This window comes from Apodemus sylvaticus, chromosome 1 (assembly GCF_947179515.1).
Source record: "Apodemus sylvaticus chromosome 1, mApoSyl1.1, whole genome shotgun sequence".
Taxonomy (NCBI): domain Eukaryota; kingdom Metazoa; phylum Chordata; class Mammalia; order Rodentia; family Muridae; genus Apodemus; species Apodemus sylvaticus.
Genome location: NC_067472.1, coordinates 65,096,875 through 65,118,491, shown reverse-complemented (window position 1 = coordinate 65,118,491; position 21,617 = coordinate 65,096,875). Strand labels below are relative to the sequence as shown.

Here is a 21,617-nt window from a genome sequence, read left to right as displayed (position 1 = left end):
TTTCTGAACGCTGACTGGCTGGTTCAATTCAGATGTTCTGTCTCAAACTGCTATCCAAGCTGAATCAATCTGGCTTCTCTTGACTTTTAAGTGAATTGCTGTGCTTGACCTCAAACTAACCTGGGTCTTTTTATTCAACTTATTGGCTTCAACTGCCTCTGCTGACCTGCACTGAACTGCATGGACTCATCTGAACTCAACTGCATTCAATTCAACTGCACCAAAATGTCCTGAACTGCATTGTCTGAACTCAACTGAACTGCAGTTACCTAGATGTCATTGTTTGGGATTAAAGGTGTGTACTAAAGGCATATCTGTATCCTAACCAGAAGAACTAAAGGTGTAAGGCATTCCAGCTGGCTCACACGGACCTAGAAGGACTTTGCATGTGATCCCTTGACAGAGCAAGCATGTTTCTGGATTAAAATTCCTCTACATGAACCAAACTTTACTGCTAATTAATTCTGGAGTGTAAGTTCTTTGGTAAGCTGTAAGTAACTTCCTTGAATGTGTGTCCCAACAGCCACTATGATACTGCTATAGAGATGAGAAACCTCTAATCTCAGTGCATGCCTCCTGTAGGCTTTTGCAGCCCAGGTTTGAATCTTTACTTCTTTCCTATTATCATTTCATAACATTCATTAAAGCACAGCTTTTATCGTATGTTGAGGGAAGGACACCATTACAGGAGAGATTAGGAGATTAGACCTGAGAACCCCTGATGCTTACTGAACTTCCCCTGATTTCAACATACAGAGAGGTCAGACCAGAGCCAGATACCAGCAAAGTAGGCCTTTTCTAGACACAGTGCCACATCAGAGGCTTGCTTGGTCACAGTTCTGACTTAGGACCCAGTATTTGCTGTGTTCTGTGTGACCTGACTTCTCCTGGAAAATTACTATATTGTGTTCCATGTAGGTAATGTTAAAATGACATAAGGCATGCTCCATCAAAGAATCCACAGATAATGTATTTATGAGATGAATGTGTGTGTGTGTGTGTGTGTGTGTGTGACCATTTGTATACTCAGTGTTTGTGTGATTCTCAGTTATTCTATAGTTTAAATATCAGTCATGAGAATTATAACCAAAGAAATAGTACAAAATATGACTTCAAGATGAAAGAAAAATGTGACAGAAGCTAATAGTCAAAACATGTCAGGCAGATGATTTACAGTTGTTAATCTTTACTGTTTCTATAACTGAATGCAGAGCCACTTAGGAGATCACTGAGGGACACTTCTGTCCATGCAGGTGACAGTGTTTCCAGAAATGATTCACCGAAGCAGGGGATCCATTCTCCATGTAGGCAGCACCATCCTAGGAATTGGGGACTGGAAATCATGGCTAAAGGGATAAGGAGAAAGCCACTTGAGCACAGGTGTTTTTCTTCTACATGTTCTGGGCTGCCATGATGGGAGGAAGCTTCTCTACCAACTAAGCCCACTGCTTTGAGGTCCTGTCTGACCATAGACCAAGACAACAAGCCAAATAGCCATGGACTCAAGCTTCTGAAACCAAGAGATAAAATAAATGTTTTCGAAAGTATTTTAGTCACAAGGATGGAGAGATGGAGAGAGGGAGGGAGGGAAGGAGGGAAGGAGAGAGAGAGAGTAACATTGAATTGGTAGGAAGGTAGAGTCTTGGAGGAGCTGAGAAAGGGGAACAAATATAATCAACATATATTTTATGAAAAAGAGAGTTCAGCATTTCCTTCTTATGGTCATTGATGATGGCATGCTGGGAGCATCCACTTCATGCTTTGTATGTAGTCATTTATCTACTTCCTCCTAAACTGATAAAAATAGTCTTTCCCATCAGTTTAATTGTCTCATCCTTGTGAAAAATCACCAGGAGTAATGTGAGTTCATTTTTGAAATTTATGTTTCATCTCAGCTCCATCAATTGGTTCTCCCTCTATGCCAATGTCACCAGCTTTGACTACCATAGCTAAGAAGGAAGAAAACCCATTCCTCTCAACAATGGTCTTCCCAAGACACCATGGCCAGGCTGGTCTGTGAAGCTCCTTATGACGTTTAGAGGCTTCTAAACTTCATAAGGAGCTGTAGTTCTGAAACCAGGGTCACTGATGTTTATCAGGAGGCACTGGATGAAAGGGCTTTATTTTATGACAAATATCATGGTCACCCACTGAAAATCTTCTAGTTCAGAATATGGAATCTCCTTTTAGATAAACTTTTAATTTTGTTAAAAATAATGTGTACTTATCAGGAAATAAAACTTGAGTGTTTGTTTGCATTGCCTCTAGGAACTCTGTTGTTTTGGAGCTACAGTAAGTGGAATTGTCCAGTATGTGCATGAGAAAAATGTTTTCTGAAGAGGCAACAGATACACTTTGCTCCATGAAGCTACTATCAGGAAAGCATGTTAGGAACAGCCGAATCTGGGAGAATATTCTACACATCTCCACTTAATGTGAGAAAGAGGGAAAGAGCCTGCCCAGGGCTAGCTTGACATCCTTGTTCCTCAGTGTGTAGATGAGGGGGTTCAGGGTTGGGCTGAGGAGTGAGTACAGCACTGAGGTAACTTTGCTTCTTTCTGGGCTGTAGTTGGAAGCAGGACTGACATAGGCACAGAACACAGATGAGTAGTACACAGAGACCACGATGAGGTGGGATGAGCAGGTAGAAAAGGCCTTTCTTTTACCCTCAGCAGAACGCATGCGCAGGATGTTGGCAATGATGCAGCCATAGGATAACAAGGTAAGTACAAAATTGATGCCTCCATAAAAGACATCTGCCATAAGAGTCATAATGCTATTTACATATGTGGGGCTACAGGAGAGCAGGAGGAGTGGGGGAATCTCACAGAAGAAGTGGGTGATGACCTTGGGGCCACAGAATGACAGCCGTGTCATCAGACCAGTGTTGATAGATGCATTCAGAGCACAGATGGACCACACACCCATGGCCAGGGCCCCGCATAGCTGTGGTCTCATCCTAGAGCTGTAGTGCAGGGGAAAGCAGATGGCCACATAGCGGTCATAGGCCATGACTGTCAGCAGCAGCAGTTCAGAAGACAAGGACCACACAAGGAAGAAGAGCTGGGCCATGCACCCCTTGAAGGAAATGGTGCTTTCCTCCAACAATAGACCAACCAGTGCCTTGGGAAGCACAGAGGAGGTGCAGATAATATCCATGGTGGCCAGGTTGCACAGGAAAAAGTACATGGGGTTGTGGAGCCCAGCACTGAAGGTGACCAAAGCAATGATCAAAATGTTGCCCATTAGAGCCATTGTATAGAGGGACAGGAAGCAGCATGTCAAGAACAGTCTTAGACTAGGGTGCTCTGAGAACCCTTGCAGAACAAACTCTGTCACTTCTGTCTGGTTGGGCCTTGATGTCATAATGGAGAGTGTCAGGTCCACTGTTTGCTGTGTTTATCAACTTCTGAGAAAATATCACAATTTACCAGTGTGACATCTGATTTTCAAACTTGAACACTTCAAAATTCTCTGCTGTCAGAAAGAAAAGGGTAAATGTATTTCCTTCAGGAAATATTTTTGTCTCATATTTGTCTGTACCATACTTTTTGGAAACCACATATATTTCATTTACTTTTAATTTTCTACCTCACTTCTCTCACTCTACTGATTTGGATCAAGCAGAATATCTTGTCTTTCCTCATCTTCTTGAACACATAGATTGAATGGAGTATCTCTCACTCAGGGCCTGCCTGTGCATCCCTTCTCTATCACCACCAAGCTCTGGGATTGTCTGACAGTGATTAGAGGCCCAGCTATTTACTCCTTGCCTCCACAGCAGGTATTCTCCACATGATGGCAACTTTTGGATGGATACACACTGACATGGTTCTTATACCCTGTTTTATCATCTGACCTGACTTCTCAGTCACTTTGTCTTCTCTGATATTAGGATTGGGGACTCTACTACCAGTCTCATCATTATGATTTATATCCTCCATAGTCAAGTAGCCATGCCTTTTCTAAATTTAGCTTACTGTAATCTGTGACTTCTTTGGTTGTTGATACTATCCTGATTCTAACTTGCCTCAAATCAATTGCCCCAGAGATCCTTTGTCAAACCCAAGCCTGTACATTAAAAGTATTTCTGTGGCTTTTATGTCTTCATGAACCATGGTCCTATCATAATTCCAACTGCTGAATTTGCTCCCATTCTCCTCAGCTTTTCCTGTGTCGCATTAATGGCCTTTTGAGGAAGCTCACCCTCAGCTGTCTAGTGTTTCATGACATGTGTTCTATGTACCACAGCTCCATCTCTCTGACTCACAGTCTCACTTTAAGTCTATGCACTTGGTAGATAATTTGAAGGTTCTTCTACAAGGCAAGGACAGCATTCTCCATTCTCTTATGTGTTTCATCCAAGTAGTCCTCAAAGCCTGCAACTATACATTTCCAGACATGACAACTCCTGTTCCCAGTGTCTTTAGTTGTTGCCCAGTTTGTGGCTCTTTGCCAATATTTTCAGGTTTTTCCTTCATCATTCAAGGACTGCAAATTGCAAACATTAAGTATCTGTCCCTTTTGTCTTGTGTCCATGTTCACCACGACTTTCCCAATCCTTCAGCTTGTCAAGTTCAATAGCTTTCCATAAAAGACCCATCAGATACCACCCACTTGTTTTTCCTGTAGGTTTCTTCATAAGTTCATATGTGAACACATTCTATCACTATATAAAAGTTTTCATGTGGCAATCTTATGCAGTGCTATTTTGTGGAAATATTATTTGCTTTGTACTTCTCCTTCAGTACCCAAGGTTTAAGAAAAAAAGAGAGATTGTGCCCAATATAGCAGTTCTTACCATTTCCCCACTTTTTCCTACACCGATATCCACTTTATTTTCTTTGATTGTATTTTATCTTACATATCCATCATTCACAACCTATTTTCTCCACAACACAGTAGCAAGCTTTGAGTTTTAAACATACCTGTCTCCATTTCAAGCTAGAATAGTCATATACTATATTTAAACATGGCAATCATGTAACACTGTTATATCAGATCATGTTTCTCCCCATTCTGCATCTCCCTTCTCTTTTTCTACCCCACTAGAGAAACTAATGAATATTTGGCAAAGCAAGTGGCTCTGCAAAAACAGAATTACTTTAATGATTTGACAGCTTCTTTATCTGGTTAGCTAATTAAACCACACTTGAAATTAGAAATACTCTTCTGATTGTAGTAACAATCCATAGGTGATAATAACGCCCACATCCAGGGTTCACCTGCCCCTCAGTATAGGAAGTGTTGATGAACATTGACTCTAGGCTGAGCTGGAAAAATTGAAATGTGTCAAAAATGTTTTCTATGTAATGGAATTATCACCATACCAATAGCACATCTATACAATTCTAAGTAAATGGAAAATAGGTTATACATTTTTAAATGACACTTCTCAAAAGAAATGACAGAGAAATATATTAAATATCATGACTTAAGGACAGAAAAATATGTCCACACATATTCATATACAGGATATATTACAAAGAAAAAAAGAGAGACACAAAAGTTAGAAGAGAGGCAGCATTTCTGCTGGCTAGTCTTTTGTCAACTTGGTTTAACCTGTACTCATTAGACAGGAGGAAGCCTCAATTGAGAGAATGCCTCCATAAGATCCAGCTGTAGTCTCTAGCATAATGTACTCTAAGAGGTTTTACACAGTAGCTGATAGAAACATGCAGAGACCCACAGCCAAACATCAGGCAGAACTTGTGGAATCTTTTGGAAGAGGAAGGGATTGAAGGAGACAGAGAGGTCAAGGGCATCACAAAAAACTCTTCAGAACCAACTAACCTGGGCTCATAGGGTCTCAAAGAGACTGAAACGCCAACCAGAGAGCATGTATGGGCTGGAACTAGGCTTCCTACACATATGTCATAGATGTACAGCCAAGTCTTCACATAGGACAACTGGAGCAGGGCTGTCTCTGACTCTATTGCCTGCCTTTGGATCCCCTTTCCCTAACCAGACTGGTTTGTCTACCCTCAAGAGGAGAAGATATACCTAGCCCTACTGCAACTTGATATGGCAAGGTAGGTGGATATCCATGGGAGGCCTTCCTTTTCTGAGGAGAAAGGGAGAGGAAGGTCAGGTGAGTCTGAGGGACTGGGAAGAGAAGAGAAGGGAGGGGTAGCTGAGATTTGGATGTAAAGTAAAATTTAAAATTATTAAGGAGGAAAGAGGAGGAGAGGAAAGATGCAGCTGTAAAACATGTCCTTAATTAGTGATTGATAGGAGAAGGCTGAGTTCATGTCACATGCTGCCAACCCTGGGCTTGTAGTCCTGGGTTCTAGAAGAATGTAGGCTTAGAAAAACAATGGAGATCAAGTCAGTAACTAACATTCATACATGGCCTTGGCATCAACTTTGTCTCTAGGTTCCTACCCTCTTTGAGTTCATGTCCTGATATTCTTTGATGTTGAACAATGATATAGAAATGTAAGCCAAAGAAACCCTTTTCTCCCCAAGTTGCTTTTGTCATAGTGTTTCACTATAGCAATGAAAACTCTAAGTCAATATCTTCAACAAATGATCTTGGTCAAACTGGAAAGTTACATGTAGTAAAATGAAACTAGATCCTTATCTCTGACAAAACCCAACTCCAAGTAAATCAAGATATCAACATGAGACCCAACAACCTGAAAAGATAAAGAAGAAAATATGGAATATGCTTTATGTCATTGTCAAAGGAAAGGGCTTTCTGAATGTTGCCTTGGTAACACAAGCATTAAAATCAATAATTGATAAATGGGCTCACATATGAGTATAAAGTGTCTAAATAACAAAGAACAGAATTTGAGATAAGAGCAGCCTACACAATACCAGAACAGGGAAGTGGGAAGGGGTGGATGGGGGAACAAGGGGAGGGAAGAGGGCTTATGGGACTTTCGGGGAATGGGAAACTAGAAAAGGAGAAATCATTTGAAATGTAAATAAAAATATATCAAAAGAAAAAAAAAAGAGCAGCCTACAGAATGGCCAAAAGTCTTTTCCACGTCTGCCAGCCCACCAGGAGTGAGGCCTGTGTCCAGCGCAGAGAGCTGCAGAAGGAGAGAAGCCCCACGGCCATATTCGCTGCCTGCCGGGACAGAAAAGGATCACTATGTAATGTATCACCCTGAGCTTTAGATCTCTGGTGGTGCAAACCTCCAGGGGTCTGCCTACACTCAGGAACTGAGCACATAGGCGGTTTGTCTGCCAGCTCACCAGGAGTGGGGCCTGTGTCCTGCCCAGAGAGCTGCAGAAGGAGAGAAGCCCCGCGGCCATATTCGCTGCCTGCCAGGACAGAAAAGGGTCACTAGGTATTGTATCACCCTGAGCTTTAGATCTCTGGTGGTGCAAACCACCAGGAGTCCAAGGAATTAAGCACATAGTCGATTTGTCTGCCAGCTCACCAGGAGTGGGGCCTGTGTCCTGCCCAGAGAGCTGCAGAAGGAGAGAAGCCCCACAGCCATATTCATTGTCTGCCAGGACAGAAAAGGGTCACTAGGTACTGTATCACCCTGAGCTTTAGATCTCTGGTGGTGCAAACTGCCAGGGGTCTGCCTGTGTCAAGGAACTGAGCACATAGGCGGTTTGTCTGCCAGCCCACCGGGCATGGGGCCTGTGTCCTGCCCAGAGAGCAGCAGAGGAAGAGATTCCCTGTGGCCATATTCGCTGCCTGCTGGGACAGAAAAGTGTCACTAGGTACTGAATCACCCTGAGCTTTAGATCGATGGCGGTGCAAATCTCCAGGGGTCTGCCTGCACTAAGGAACTGAGCACAGAGGTGGTTCATCTGCAAGCCAGTCCGTCGCAGGACCTGTGTCCTGGGTGAGAATCAACAGAGGGAGTGACCCCCACCACAACATCTTCTCTCCATAATAGAGCAGCCAGAGAACACCTGGTTGGCCTTGACAACCTAAGTATGACATTGCATGAGGCAAGACTGAGCAGGGTTCCAAAGGCACAAAAGAGGAAGGCAGCATATCAGTAATCTGTGTCAGAGGAAACCCAGTCATCCAGTGATGCATAAATAACCTTAAAGATCCATAGTAGGTTGAAGCACCAGCCAGTGACAATAAGACCATCTAACACCTGGGAGAACTAGATGGCTAAAGGCAAATGTAGGAACATTACTAACAGAAACCAAGGCATTATGGCAGCATCTGAACCCAATTCTCCAACAATAGCAAGTCCTGGATACCCCAACACACCAGAAAAACAAGATTTGGATTTAAAATCACTGGTCATGATGCTGGTACAGGAACACATGAAGGACATACTTAAAGAAATTCAGGAGAAAATGGATCAAAAATTAGAAGCCCCTACAAGGGAAACACAAAAATGATTGAAAAAAAATTCAGGAGAATACAAAAGCCAATAAGGAGGAAATGCAAAAATCACTTAAAGAAACACAGGAGAACTTTGATAAACAGGCAGAAGTCATGAAAGAGGAAACACAAAAATCTCTTAAAGAATTAGAGGAAAACACAAACAAGCAAATGACGGAACTGAGCAAAAACCTCCAGGATCTAAAAACAGAAGTAGAAACAACTAAGAAAGCACAAAGGGAGACAACTTTGGAGATAGAAACCTTGGGAAGAAATCAGGGACTATAGATGCAAATATCAACAACAGAATACAAGAGATAGAAGAAAGAATCTCAGATGCTGAAGATATCATAGAAACCATGGACTCAACAGTTAAAGAAAATGCAAAATGCAAAAAGTTTGTAACCCAAAACATCCAGGAAATCCAGGACACAGTGAGAAGACCAAATCTAAGAATTATAGGCATAGATCAGAGTGAAAATTTACAACTTAAAGGGCCAGCAAATATCTTCAACAAAATTATGGAAGAAAACTTCCCTAACCTAAAGAGAGAGATGCCCATGAATATACAAGAAGCCTACAGAACTCCAAACAGACTGGTCCAGAACAGAAATACCTCCTGTCACATAATAATCAAAACCCTAAATGTGCTAAACAAAGAAAGAATACTTAGGGCAGTAAGAGAAAAAGGGCAAGTAACATATAAAGGAAGACCTATCAGAATTACACCAGATTTCTCACCAGAGACCATGAAATCTAGAAGATCCTGGGCAGAGCTCATGCAGACTCTAAGAGAACACAAATGCCAGCCGAGACTACTATACCCAGCGAAACTCTCAATTACTATAGATGGAGAAACCAAGATATTCCATGACAAAATCAAATTTACACAATATCTTTCCACAAACCCAGCCCTACAAAGGATAATAGGGGGAAAACACCATTACAATGAGGGAAACTATACCCTGGAAAAAGCAGGATATTAAGCTTCTTTCATCAAACCCAAAGAAGATAACAACACACGTATAAAATTAAAATAAAAAATGATAGGAAGCAATAACCACTACTCCTTAATATCTCTTAACATAAATGGACTCAATTCCCCAATAAAAAGACATAGACTAACAGACTGGTTATGTAAACAGGACCCTACATTTTGCTGTATACAGGAAACACACCTCAGTGTCAAAGACAAAAACTACCTTAGAGTAAAAGGCTGGAAGACAATTCTACAAGCAAATGGTCTCAGGAAACAAGCCGGAGTTGTCATTCTAATATGAGATAAAACTGACTTTCAACCTAATGTTATCAAGAGACATGGAAGGTCACTTCAGGCTGGTCAAAGGAAAAATCCAACAAGAAGAACTCTCAATCCTGAACATATATGCCCCAAATACAAGGACGCCCTAATTCATAAAAGAAACTTTACTAAAGCTCAAAGCACACATTGCGACTAACACAATAATTGTGGGTGACTTCAACACTCCACTCTCACCAATGGACTGATCAGGAAAACAGAAACTAAACAAGGAGACAGTGAAATTAATTGAAGCTTTGGACCAATTGGAGTTAATATATATATATATATATATATATATATATATATATATATATATATATATATATATATATAACTTTTCATCCCAAAGCAAAAGAATATACCTTTTTCTCAGCACCTCATGGTACCTTCTCCAAAATCTATCATATAGTTGGTCACAAGACAGACCTCAACAAATATGGGAAGATTGAAATAATCCTGTGCCTCCTATCAGATCACTATGGAGTCAAAGTGGTCTTTAATAACAATAAAAACAACAGAAAGTCCACATACACATGGAAACTGAACAATACTCGACTCAATGATACCTTGGTCAAGGAAGAAATAAAGAAAGAAATCAAAGATTTCTTAGAATTTAATGAAAATAAAGACACAACATACACAAATCTATGGGACACAATAAAAGCCATGCTAAGAGGAAAACTCATAGCTTTGAGTGCCTCCAAATAGAAATTCGAGAGAGCAAACACGAGAAGATTAATGGAACAACTGAAAGCCCTGGAACAAAAAGAAGCTAATTCACCCAGGAGGAGAAGAAGACAGGAAATCATCAAACTCAGGGCTGAAATCAATCAAGTAGAAACCAAGAGAACCATACAAAGAATCAACAAAACCAAAAGCTGGTTCTTTGAAAAAAATCAACAAGATAGATAAACCCTTAGCCAGACTAACCAAAGGGCACAGAGAAAGTACCCAAATTAACAAAATTTAGAAATGAATACAGAGATATTACAACAGAAACTGAGGAAATTCAAAAAATCATCAGATCTTACTACAAAAACCTGTACTCAACACAACTGGAGAATCTGGAGGAAATGGACATTTTCTTAGACAGATACCAATTACCAAAATTAAACCAGGATCAAATAGACCATCTAAACAGACCCATAACCCCTAAAGAAATAGAAGGGGTCATAGCTAGCCTTCCGACCAAGAAAAAAAAAAAAAAAAAAAACCCACAGGACCAGACGGGTTCAGTGCAGAATTCTATCAGACCTTCAAAGAAGACTTAACACCAATATGCTTCAAACTTTTCCACCAAATAGAAACAGAAGGAACACTACCCAACTCCTTCTTCGAAGCCACTATTACGTGGATACCAAAACCACACAAAGATCCAACTAAGAAAGAGAATTTCAGGCCAATTTCCCTTATGAATATCGATGCAAAAATACTAAATAAAATTCTTGCCCACCGAATCCAAGAACACATCAAAACGATCATCCACCATGATCAAGTAGGCTTCATCCCAGGGATTCAGGGATGGTTCAATAAAAGGAAATCCATAAATGGTATCCACTACATAAACAAACTCAAAAGAAAAAACCACATGATCATTTCATTAGATGCTGAAAAAGCATTTGACAAAATTCAGCATCCTTTCATGCTAAAAGTCTTGGAAAGGACAGGAATTCAAGGCCCATACATAAACTTAGTAAAAAGCATTATACAGCAAACCAGTAGCCAACATCAAACTAAATGGAGAGAAACTTGAAGCAATCCCACTAAAATCAGGGACTAAACAAGGCTGACCCTCTCTCCATATCTTTTCAATATAATTCTTGAAGTCCTAGCTAGAGCAATTAGACAACATAAGGAAGTCAAAGGGATACAAATTGGAAAGAAAGAAGTCAAACTATCACTATTTTCAGATGATATGATAGTATACTTAAGTGACCCTAGAAACTCTACTAGAGAACTCCTACAGCTGATAAACAACTTCAGCAAAGTGTCTGGCTACAAAATCAACGCAAGCAAATCATTAGCCTTTACATATTCAAAGGATAAACAGACTGAGACAGAAATTAGGGAAATGACTCCCTTCACAATAGCTACAAACAGCATAAAGTATCTTGGGGTGACTCTAACCAAACAAGTGAAAAACCTATATGACAAGAACTTCAGATCTCTGAAGAAGGAAATCGAAGAAGATCTCAGAAAATGGAAAAATTTTCCATGCTCGTGGATTGGCAGGATCAATATAGTTAAAATGGCCATCTTGCCAAAGGCAATCTACAGATTCAATGCTATCCCCATAAAAATCCCAACCCAGTTCTTCATAGAGCTAGAAAGAGCAATTCTCAAATTCATCTGGAACAACAAAAACCCAGGATAGCTAAAACTATTCTCAACAGTAAAAGAACTTCAGGGGGATTCAGTATCCCAGACATTAAACTTTACTACAGAGCAATAGTGATAAAAACTGCATGGTATTGGTACAATGCCAGGCAAGCAGATCAATGGAATAGGATTGAAGACCCAGAAATGAACCAACACACCTATTGTCACTTGATCTTCGACAAAGGAGCTGAAAGCATCCAGTGGAAAAAAGATAGTCTTTTCAACAAATGGTGCTGGTTCAATTGAAGGTCAGCATGCAGAAGAATGCAAATTGATCCATTCTTATCTCCTTGTACTAAGCTCAACTCCAAATGGATCAAGGACCTCCACATAAAAGCTGACACACTGAAAGTAATAGAAAAGAAACTGGAGAAGACCCTTGAGGACATGGGCACAGGGGAAAAGTTCCTGAATAGAACACCCATACCTTATGCTCTAAGATCAAAAATTGACAAATGGGACCTCATAAAACTATAAAGTTTCTGCAAGGCAAAGGACACTGTCAAAAGGACAAAATGTCAACGAACAGATTGGGAAAGGATCTTCACCAACCCTAAATCCGAGAGAGGGCTAATATCTAATATATACAAAGAATTCAAGAAAGTAGAACCCAGAGAACCAAATAACCCCATTAAAAAGTGGGGTATGGAGCTAAACAAAGAATTTTCATATGAAGAACTTCGGAGAGCTGAGAAACACCTTAAGAAATGTTCAACATCATTAATCATTAGGGAAATGCAAATCAAAACAACCCTGAGATTTCACCTCACACCAGTCAGAATGGCTAAGGTCAAAAACTCAGGAGACAGCAGGTGTTGGCAAGGATGTGGAGAAAGAGGAACACTCCTCCACTGCTGGTGGGATTGCAAGACGGTGCAACCACTTTGGAAATCAGTCTGGTGGTTCCTCAGAAAACTGGGCATGACACTTCCTGAGGACCCTGTTATACCACTTCTGGGCATATATACAGAGGATTCTTCAGCATGCTCCACTATGTTCATAGCAGCCCTCTTTGTAGTAGCCAGAAGCTGGAAAGAACCCAGATGTCCTTCAAGGGATTAATGGATACAAAAAATGTGGTATATTTACACAATGGAGTACTATTCAGCCATTAGAAACAATGAATGCATGAAATTCTTAGACAAATGGATGGAGCTGGAGAACATCACACTAAGTGAGGTAACCCAGTCTCAAAAGATCAATCATGGTATATGCACTCACTGATAAGTGGATATTAGCCTAGAAACTTTGAATACCCAAGACATAATCCACAAATTAAATGATGTCCAAAAAGAATGTAGGAGTGGCCCCTGGTTCTGGAAAGACTCAGTGCAAGAGTATAGGGGAATTCCAGAACAGCGAAGCGGGAAGGGGTAGATGGAGGAACAGGGGGAGGGAAGAGGGATTATGGGACTTGCAGGGAGTGGAGACCCAGAAAAGGGGAAATCTTTTGAAATGTAAAGAAAAAATATATCAATTTAAAAAAATCTTTTGGAAAATTCACATGGAACCCTACTACAGTAGAAGATATTATATATATATATATATATATATATATATATATATTACTACTTGTAATAAATACACATAATATAAAAGGAATTTTTAAAAAGTTACCATATAATGGAGTAACCCATCTAGACACTACATGCTATAAAATAAATCTCAATCACTGGAAAATGGTTACCTTCTTCTGAAATATTAATTGCTCAGTCCTAAGGACCCTCAGACATCACATTGCCAGTGCTCCTCATAATGTACAAGACAATTGCACTGATGAAGGAACAAGACAGGGAAGCACACACAGATCTTTGCCTTGTGTCTCATTTAGGGTTTCCATTGTGATGAAACATTGTGACCAAAAGTAACCTGGGAGCAAAGAGTTGATGCACACACCCTTCCCAGACTCCTGTCCATTATCAAAGGAAGTCAGGACAGGAGCCCAAGGAAGGAACCTGAATGTAGGAACTGAAGCAGGGAACATGGAAAAAACCCTTCCCACTGGTTTGCTAAGCCTTAAAAATTCTATTTATTGAAAATAGATGTTTCCCTCATTAAATAACTTGATTATGGTTGCTCCTCTCACTAATCCTCCCAGTTTCTTCCCATCTTCCCTACCACCTGGATCCACTTTCTTTCTGTCTCTCACAGATTTCTAAGGGATTATCATAAAATAAGATAAAACTAACACACTGGATTTGGATAAGACAAACAGAAAAAAGAACCCAAGAGATAAAAATCAGAGAGCCACCTTCTCATTCCCACACTCAGGAATGAAATGTAAACACAAAGTTGATATTTGCTTCTATGCCCCCTGATTTCTTCCCAAAGTTTTCTATCTCCAAATTTGTCTCCCTTTGTGATTTCTTAGTTGTTTCTACTGCTATTTTTAGATCCTGGATGGATTTGCTCAGTTCCTTCATTTGTTTGTTTGTGTTTTCCTGTAATTCTTAGAGATTTTTGTGTTTCCTCTTTCATGACTTCTGCCTGTTGACTCAAGTTCTCCTATATTTCTTAAGTGATTTTTGCATTTCCTCTTTATTGGCTTCTCTCTGTTGACCCATATTCTCCTGAATTTCTTTAAATGATTTTTATGCTTCCCTTGTAAGGGCTTCTAACTTTTGATCCATTTTCTCTTCTATTTCTTTAAGAGATTTATTTATGTCCTTCTTGTGTTCCTCTAACAGCATCATGACCAGTGATTTTAAATCCAGGTCTTGTTTTTCTGGTTTGTTGGGGTATCCAGGACTTGCTGTTGTCAGAGTGTTGGGTTTGGATGCTGCCATATTGGCGTGATTTCTGTTGGTAAAGTTCCTACATTTGCTTTTTGCCATCTGGTTATCTCTGGGCATTTGTTGGTCCTGTTGTCACTGTCTGGTGCTTGAACCTCCTGTAAGCCTGTAAAGCTATTTCTACTCCTCTGGATGACTGGGTTTCCCCTGGCACAGATTGCTGATGGGCTACCCCACTCTGGGGTGTTTTTGGAGCCCTGGTGTGCCTTGCCCCAAGCAATGTTATGCTCGGGGTTGTCTCTGTGTACCTGGAGCTGCCTGTCCTGTCTGACTGGGAGTGAAGATGTAGGCAGGGAGCCCCTCCAAATGTCAATTACTCTGCAGGGCAAATGACCCACGACACGCTGGCACACAGAAGAACCACAGAACTGCCCAGGTCTTGGGCTCAGGTAGAACCTGGTAGTCTGTGTCCCAAGTGATGTTAAACTCGGGATATCTCCGTACCTATAGCTGTGGGTCCTGTCCATCTGGGAGTGAAGATGGCAGCAGGGAACCCCTCTAGACAGAGGATTTCAAGAAGGACATAAATAACTCCCTTAAAGAAGTACAGGAGACCATGAGTCAACAAGAAGAAGCCCTTAAGAAAGAAACACAAAAATGACTTAAAGAAATACAGGAGAACATGGGCCAACAGGCAGAAGTCCTGAAAGAGGAAACAAAAAAATTCCTTAAAGAATTACAGGAAAATACAAACAAGTGAAGGAACTGAACAAAACCATTAAGGATCTAAAATTGGAAGTAGAAACAACTAAGAAATCACAAAGGGAGACAACTTTGGAGATAGAAAACCTTGGAAATAGATCAGAAGTCATAGATGCAAACATCAACAACAGAATGCAAGAGATAGAAGAAAAATCTCAGGTGCTGAAGATACTATAGAAAGCATTGGCTCAACAGTCAAAGAAAATGCAAAATGCAAAAAACTTGTAACCCCAAACATCCAGGAAATCCAGGACACAATGAGAAGACTAAACCTAAGGATTATAGGTGTAGAAGAGAGTGAAGATTTATAACCTAAAGAGCCAGTAAATATTTTCAACAAAATTCTGGAAGAAAACTTCCCTAACCTAAAGAGAGAGAAGCCAATGAACATACAAGAAGTCTACAGAACTCCAAACAGACTGGAGCAGAACAGAAATACCTCCTGTCACATAATATCAAAACCCCAAATGTACTAAACAAAGGAAGAATATTAAAGGCAGTAAGAGAAAAGGGTCAAATAACATATAAAGGAAGACCTATCAGAATCACAGCAGACTTCTCACCAGAGACTATGAAAGCTAGATGATCCTAGGAAGATCGTGTACAGACTCTAAGAGAACATAAATGCCAGCCCAGACTACTAGACCCAGGAAAACTCTCAATTACCATAGATGGAGAAACCAATGTAGTCTATCATTAAACCAAATTTGCACAATATCTTCCCACAAAATCCAGCCCTACGATGGATAATAGATGGAAAACGTCAATATAAGGAGGGCAACTACACCCTAGAAAAAGCAAGATAGTAATCTTGGTTCAACAAACCAAAAAAAGATAACCTCACAAACATAAAAATAACATAAAAAATAACAATCACTATTCCTTAATATCTCTTAACATCAATGGACTCAATTCCCCAATGAAAAGACATAGACTAACAGAGTGGATATGTAAGCATGACCCAGCATTTTGCTGCATACAAGAAATGCACCTCAGTGTCAAAGACAAACACTACCTCAGAGTAAATAGCTGGACAACAGTTTTCCAAGCAAACAAGCTGGAGTGGCCATTCTAATATCAGACAAAATTGACTTTCAACTGAAAGTCATCAAAGAAGAGATGGAAGGACACTTCATACTCATCAAAGAAAAAATCCACCAAGAACTCTCAATTCTGAATATCTCTTCTCCAAATACAAGGACACCCTCATTTGTAAAAGAAACTTTACTAAAGCTCAAAGCACACACTGAACCTCACAGAATAATTGTGGGTGATTTCAACACTCCAATCTCCTCAGTGGACAAATCAGTGAAACATAAACTAAACAGAGACCAGAGACACAGTGAAACTAAATGAAGTTTTGGACAAAATGGATTATATATATAATATATATAAAATATATATTTTATAAATATAAATATTTTTATAAATAGTATATATACATATATATATATATATATATATATATATATAACATTTCATCCTAAACCAATGGAATATACCTTCTTCTCAGCACCTCATGGTACCTTCTCCAAAATTAACCATATGATTGGTCAGAAAACAGACCTAAACAGATATAAGATGATTGAACTAATATCTGAATAATATCAGATCACTATGGAGTAAGGGCGGACTGCAAAAACAACAGAAATCCCATGTACACATGGAAGCTGAACAATGCTCTACTCAATAATACCTTGCTCAAGGAAGAAATAAGGAAAGAAATCAAAGACTTTTTAGAACTTAATGAAAATGAAGGCACAACATACCCAAACTTGTGGGACACAATGAAAGCAGTGCTAAGAGGAAAACTCATAGCCTGAGTGCCTCCAAAAATAAATTGAAGAAAGCATACACTAGCAGCCTAATGGCACACCAGAAAGCTCTGGAACAGAAAGAAGCTAATATACCCAAGAGGAGTAGAAGGCAGGAAATCATCAAACTCAGGCATGAAACCAACCAAGTAGAAACAAAAAGAATTATACGAAGAATCAACAAAGTTAGGAGCTGGTTCTTTGAGAAATCAAAAAGATATATAAATCCTTAGCCAGACTAATGAACGGGCACAGAGACAGTAGGCAAATTAACAAAATCAGAAATGAAAAGGTAGATATAACAACAGAAACTGAGGACATTCAAAAAAATAATCAGATCCTACTACAAAAGCCTATATTCAACACAACTGGAAAATCTAGATGAAATGGACAATTTCCTAGACAGATACCAAATACCAAAATTCAACCAGGATCAAATAGACCATGTAAACAGTTCCATAACCCCTAATGGAATAGAAGTGGTCAGTGAAAGTCTCCCAACCAAAAAAAAGCACAGGTCCAGATGGTTTTAGTGCATAATTCTATCAGACCTTCAAAGAAGACTTAACACCAATACTCTTCAAACTATTCCAAAAATAGAAACAGAAGGAATAGTACCCAATTCATTCTATGAAGCCAAAATTATGATGATATAAAAACCACACAAATATCCAACAAAGAAAGAGAACTTCAGACCAATCTCCCTTATGAATATCAATGCAATAATAATAAATCTCTTGCCAACAGAATCCAAGAAGACATTAAAACGATCATCCACAACGATCAATTAGGCTTCATCCTCGGGATGCAGGGATGGTTCAATATATGGAAATCCATCAATGTAATCCACTACATAAACAAACTCAAAGAAACAAAACACATAGTCATTTCATTAGATGCTGAAAAATCATTTGACAAAATTCAGCATCCTTTCATGTTAAAAAGTCTTGGAAAGATCAGGAATTCAAGGCCCATATATAAACATAGTAAAAGCAATATACAGCAAGCCAGTAGCCAATAGCAAACTAAATAGAGAGAAACTTGAAGCAATCCCACTAAAATCGGGACTAGAAAAGGCTGCCCTCTCTCTCTATATTTATTCAATATAGTACTTCAAGTTCTACCCAGAGCACTTAGAAAATGAAAGGAGGTCAAAATGTTAGAAACTGGAAAGGAAGAAGTCAAATTATCACTATTAGTTGCTGATATGATAGTATACTTACACAACCCAAAAAACTCCACCAGAGAACTCCTACAGCTGACAACTTCACAAAGTGGCCAGATATAAAATTAATGCAAACTAATCAGTAGCCTTCCTATACTCAAAAAATAAACAGGCTGAGAATAAGATTAGGGAGATGATACCCTTCAAAATAGTCACAAAAAATATAAAGTATCTTGGTGTGACTCTCACCAAACAAGTGAAAGCTCTGTATGACAAGAATTTCAAGTCTATGAAGAAAGAAATTGAAGAATACCTCAGAAGATGGAAAAATCTTCCATGCTCTTGGATCGGGCAGGATCAATATAGTAAAAAATGGCCACCTTTCCAAAAACAATATAAAGATTCAATGCAATCCCCATCAAAATAACAACTCAATTCTTCATATTGTTAGAAATGGCAATGCTCAAATTCATCAGGAATAACAAAAAATCCAGGGTAGCTAAAACTATTCTCAACAGTATAAGAACTTCTGGGGGAATCAATGTCACAGACCTCAAGCAGTGCTACAGAGCAATAGTGTTAGAAACTGCATGGTATTGGTACAGTGACAGGCAGGTAGATCAATGGAATAGAATTGAAGACCCAGAAATGAACCCACACACCTATGGTCACTTGATCTGTGACAAAGTAGCTAAATCCATCCAATGGAAAAAAGATAGCCTTTTCAACAAATGGTGCTGGTTCACCTGGAGGTCAGCATGCAGAAGAATGCAAATTGATCCATTCTTATCTCCTGTACTAAGCTCAAGTCCAAGTGGATCAAGGACCTCCACATAAAACCAGATACACTGAAACAAATTGAAAAGAAACTTGGAAAGACCCTTGAACACAAGGGCACAGGGGAGAATTTCCTAAATAGAACACCAATAGCCTATGCCCTAAGATCAAGAATTGACAAATTGAACCTCATAATATGACAAATTTCTTTAAAGCAAAAGGACAAAATGGCAACCAACAAATTATGAAAAGATCTTCACCAACACTACATCTGACAGAGGGCTAATATCCAATATATACAAAGGACTCAAGAAATTAGACTCCAGAGAACCAAATAACCTGATTAAAAATGGAGTACAGAACTAAACAAAGAATTTTCACCTGAAGAATGTCAAATGGCTGAGAAGTACCTATAGAAATATTCAACATCCTTATTCATCAGCGAAATGCAAATCAAAACAACCCTGAGATTTCACCTCACACCAGTCAGAATGACTAAGATCAGAAACTCAGGAGACAAAAGGTTCTGGAGTGGTTGTGGAGAAAGATGAACACTCTCCACTGCTGGTGGGATTGCAAGAGGGTACAACCACTCTGGAAATCAGTTTGGCAGTTCCTCAGAAAATGGCATAATCCTACCAGAGGACCCTGCTATATCACTCCTGGGCATATAGCCAGAGGATTCTCCAATATATAATAAGGACACATGCTCTCTTATGTTCATAGCAGCCCTATTTATAATAGCCAGCTGGAAAGAACCCAGATGTCCATCAATGGAGGAATGGATACAGAAAATGTGACACACACACACACACACACACTCAGAATGGAATACTATTCAGTCATTAAAAACAACGATTTTATGAAATTCTTAGACAAATAGATGGAACTGGAAAATAACACCCTTAGTGAGGTAACCCAATCACAAAAGATCACACATGGGATGCACTCACTGATAAGTGGATATTAGCCCAGAAACTTGGAATACCCAAGACACATTTCACATATCAAATGATGCCTAGGAAGGAGGAAGAACAAAGTATGTATACTTGCCTCCTTTATAGAAAGGGGAACAAAATACCCACATAAGGAGATACAGAGATAAAGCCTAGAGCAAATACTGAGGGAAAGAACATCCAGAGACTACCCCCACCCAAGGTTCCATTCCATATATATTTACAAAATCCAGACATTATTATTAATGCCCAAAAGTGCTTTGCTGATGGAGCCAAATATAGCTGTCACCTGGGAGGCTCTGCTAGCGTGTAAGAAATATAGAGGGGGACACTCTCAGCAAGTCATTGAATTGAGCGCATGGTCCCCAATGGAAGAGCTAGAGAAAGGACCCAAAGAGCTGAAGGGTTTTGCACTCCACAGTTGGAATAACAATATGAGTCAACCAGTACTCCCAGAGCTCCCAGGGACAAGGCCATCAACCAAAGAGTATACATAGGCAGCAGAGAATGGTCTTGTTAGACACCAAAGGGAGGAGAGGCCATTGGCCCTGGAAAGACTTGGTGCCATAGTATAGAGGAATACCAGGAAAGAGAAGTGGAGGAGGGTTGATTGGGGAAGGGGAGATGGCTTCTGGGATTTTCGGGGGAGTGGGAAACCAGGAAAGGAGACAACATTTAAATGTAAATAAAGAATATATCTAAAAAACAAAAACAAAAAAACAAAGCAAAAAATAAATAGATATATAGGCATCCCAAGGCAAGCAAGCCTGAAATAATTCACAACCACCAGAGAAGTCTACAAAATATATTTAAGGTAGCCACACATCTTGAGATGAAGAAAAATAGTATCTTTAAGAACTTCAGATCTCTGAAGAAGGAAATTGAAGAAGACCTCAGAAAATGGAAAAATCTTCCATGCTCTTGGATTGGCAGGATTAATATAGTTAAAATGGCCATCTTGCCAGAAGCAATCTACAGATTCAATGCAATCCCCATCAAAATACCAACTCAGTTCTTCATAGAGTTAGAAAGAGCAATTCTCAAATTCATCCGGAGTAACAAAAAACTCAGGATAGCTAAGACTATTTTCAACAGTAAAAGAACTTCTGGGGGAATCAGTATCCCAGACCTCAAACATTACTACAGAGCAATAGTGATAAAAACTGCATGGTATTGGTACAATGACAGGCAAGTGGATCAATGGAATAAGATTGAAGATCCAGAAATGAACCCACACACCTATGGTCACTTGATCTTTGACAAAGGAGCTGAAAACATCCAGTGGAAAAGATAGCCTTTTCAACAAATGGTGCTGGTTCAATTGGAGGTCAGCATGCAGAAGAATGTGAATTGATCCATTGTACTAAGTCAATTCCAAGTGGATCAAGGACCTCCACATAAAACCTGACACACTGAAACTA

General features: G+C 39.6%; 1 protein-coding gene across 1 annotated transcript; it reads right to left on the bottom strand.

Moving 5' to 3' along the window:
- Positions 1-2,430: 2,430 nt before the first annotated feature.
- On the bottom strand, positions 2,431-3,381 carry LOC127678840 (olfactory receptor 13A1-like). Its single transcript, XM_052174106.1, has one exon. It carries the CDS (start codon positions 3,364-3,366, stop codon positions 2,431-2,433), a length of 936 nt encoding a protein of 311 aa, XP_052030066.1. The 5' UTR covers positions 3,367-3,381.
- Between the last annotated feature and the right edge of the window lie 18,236 nt (positions 3,382-21,617).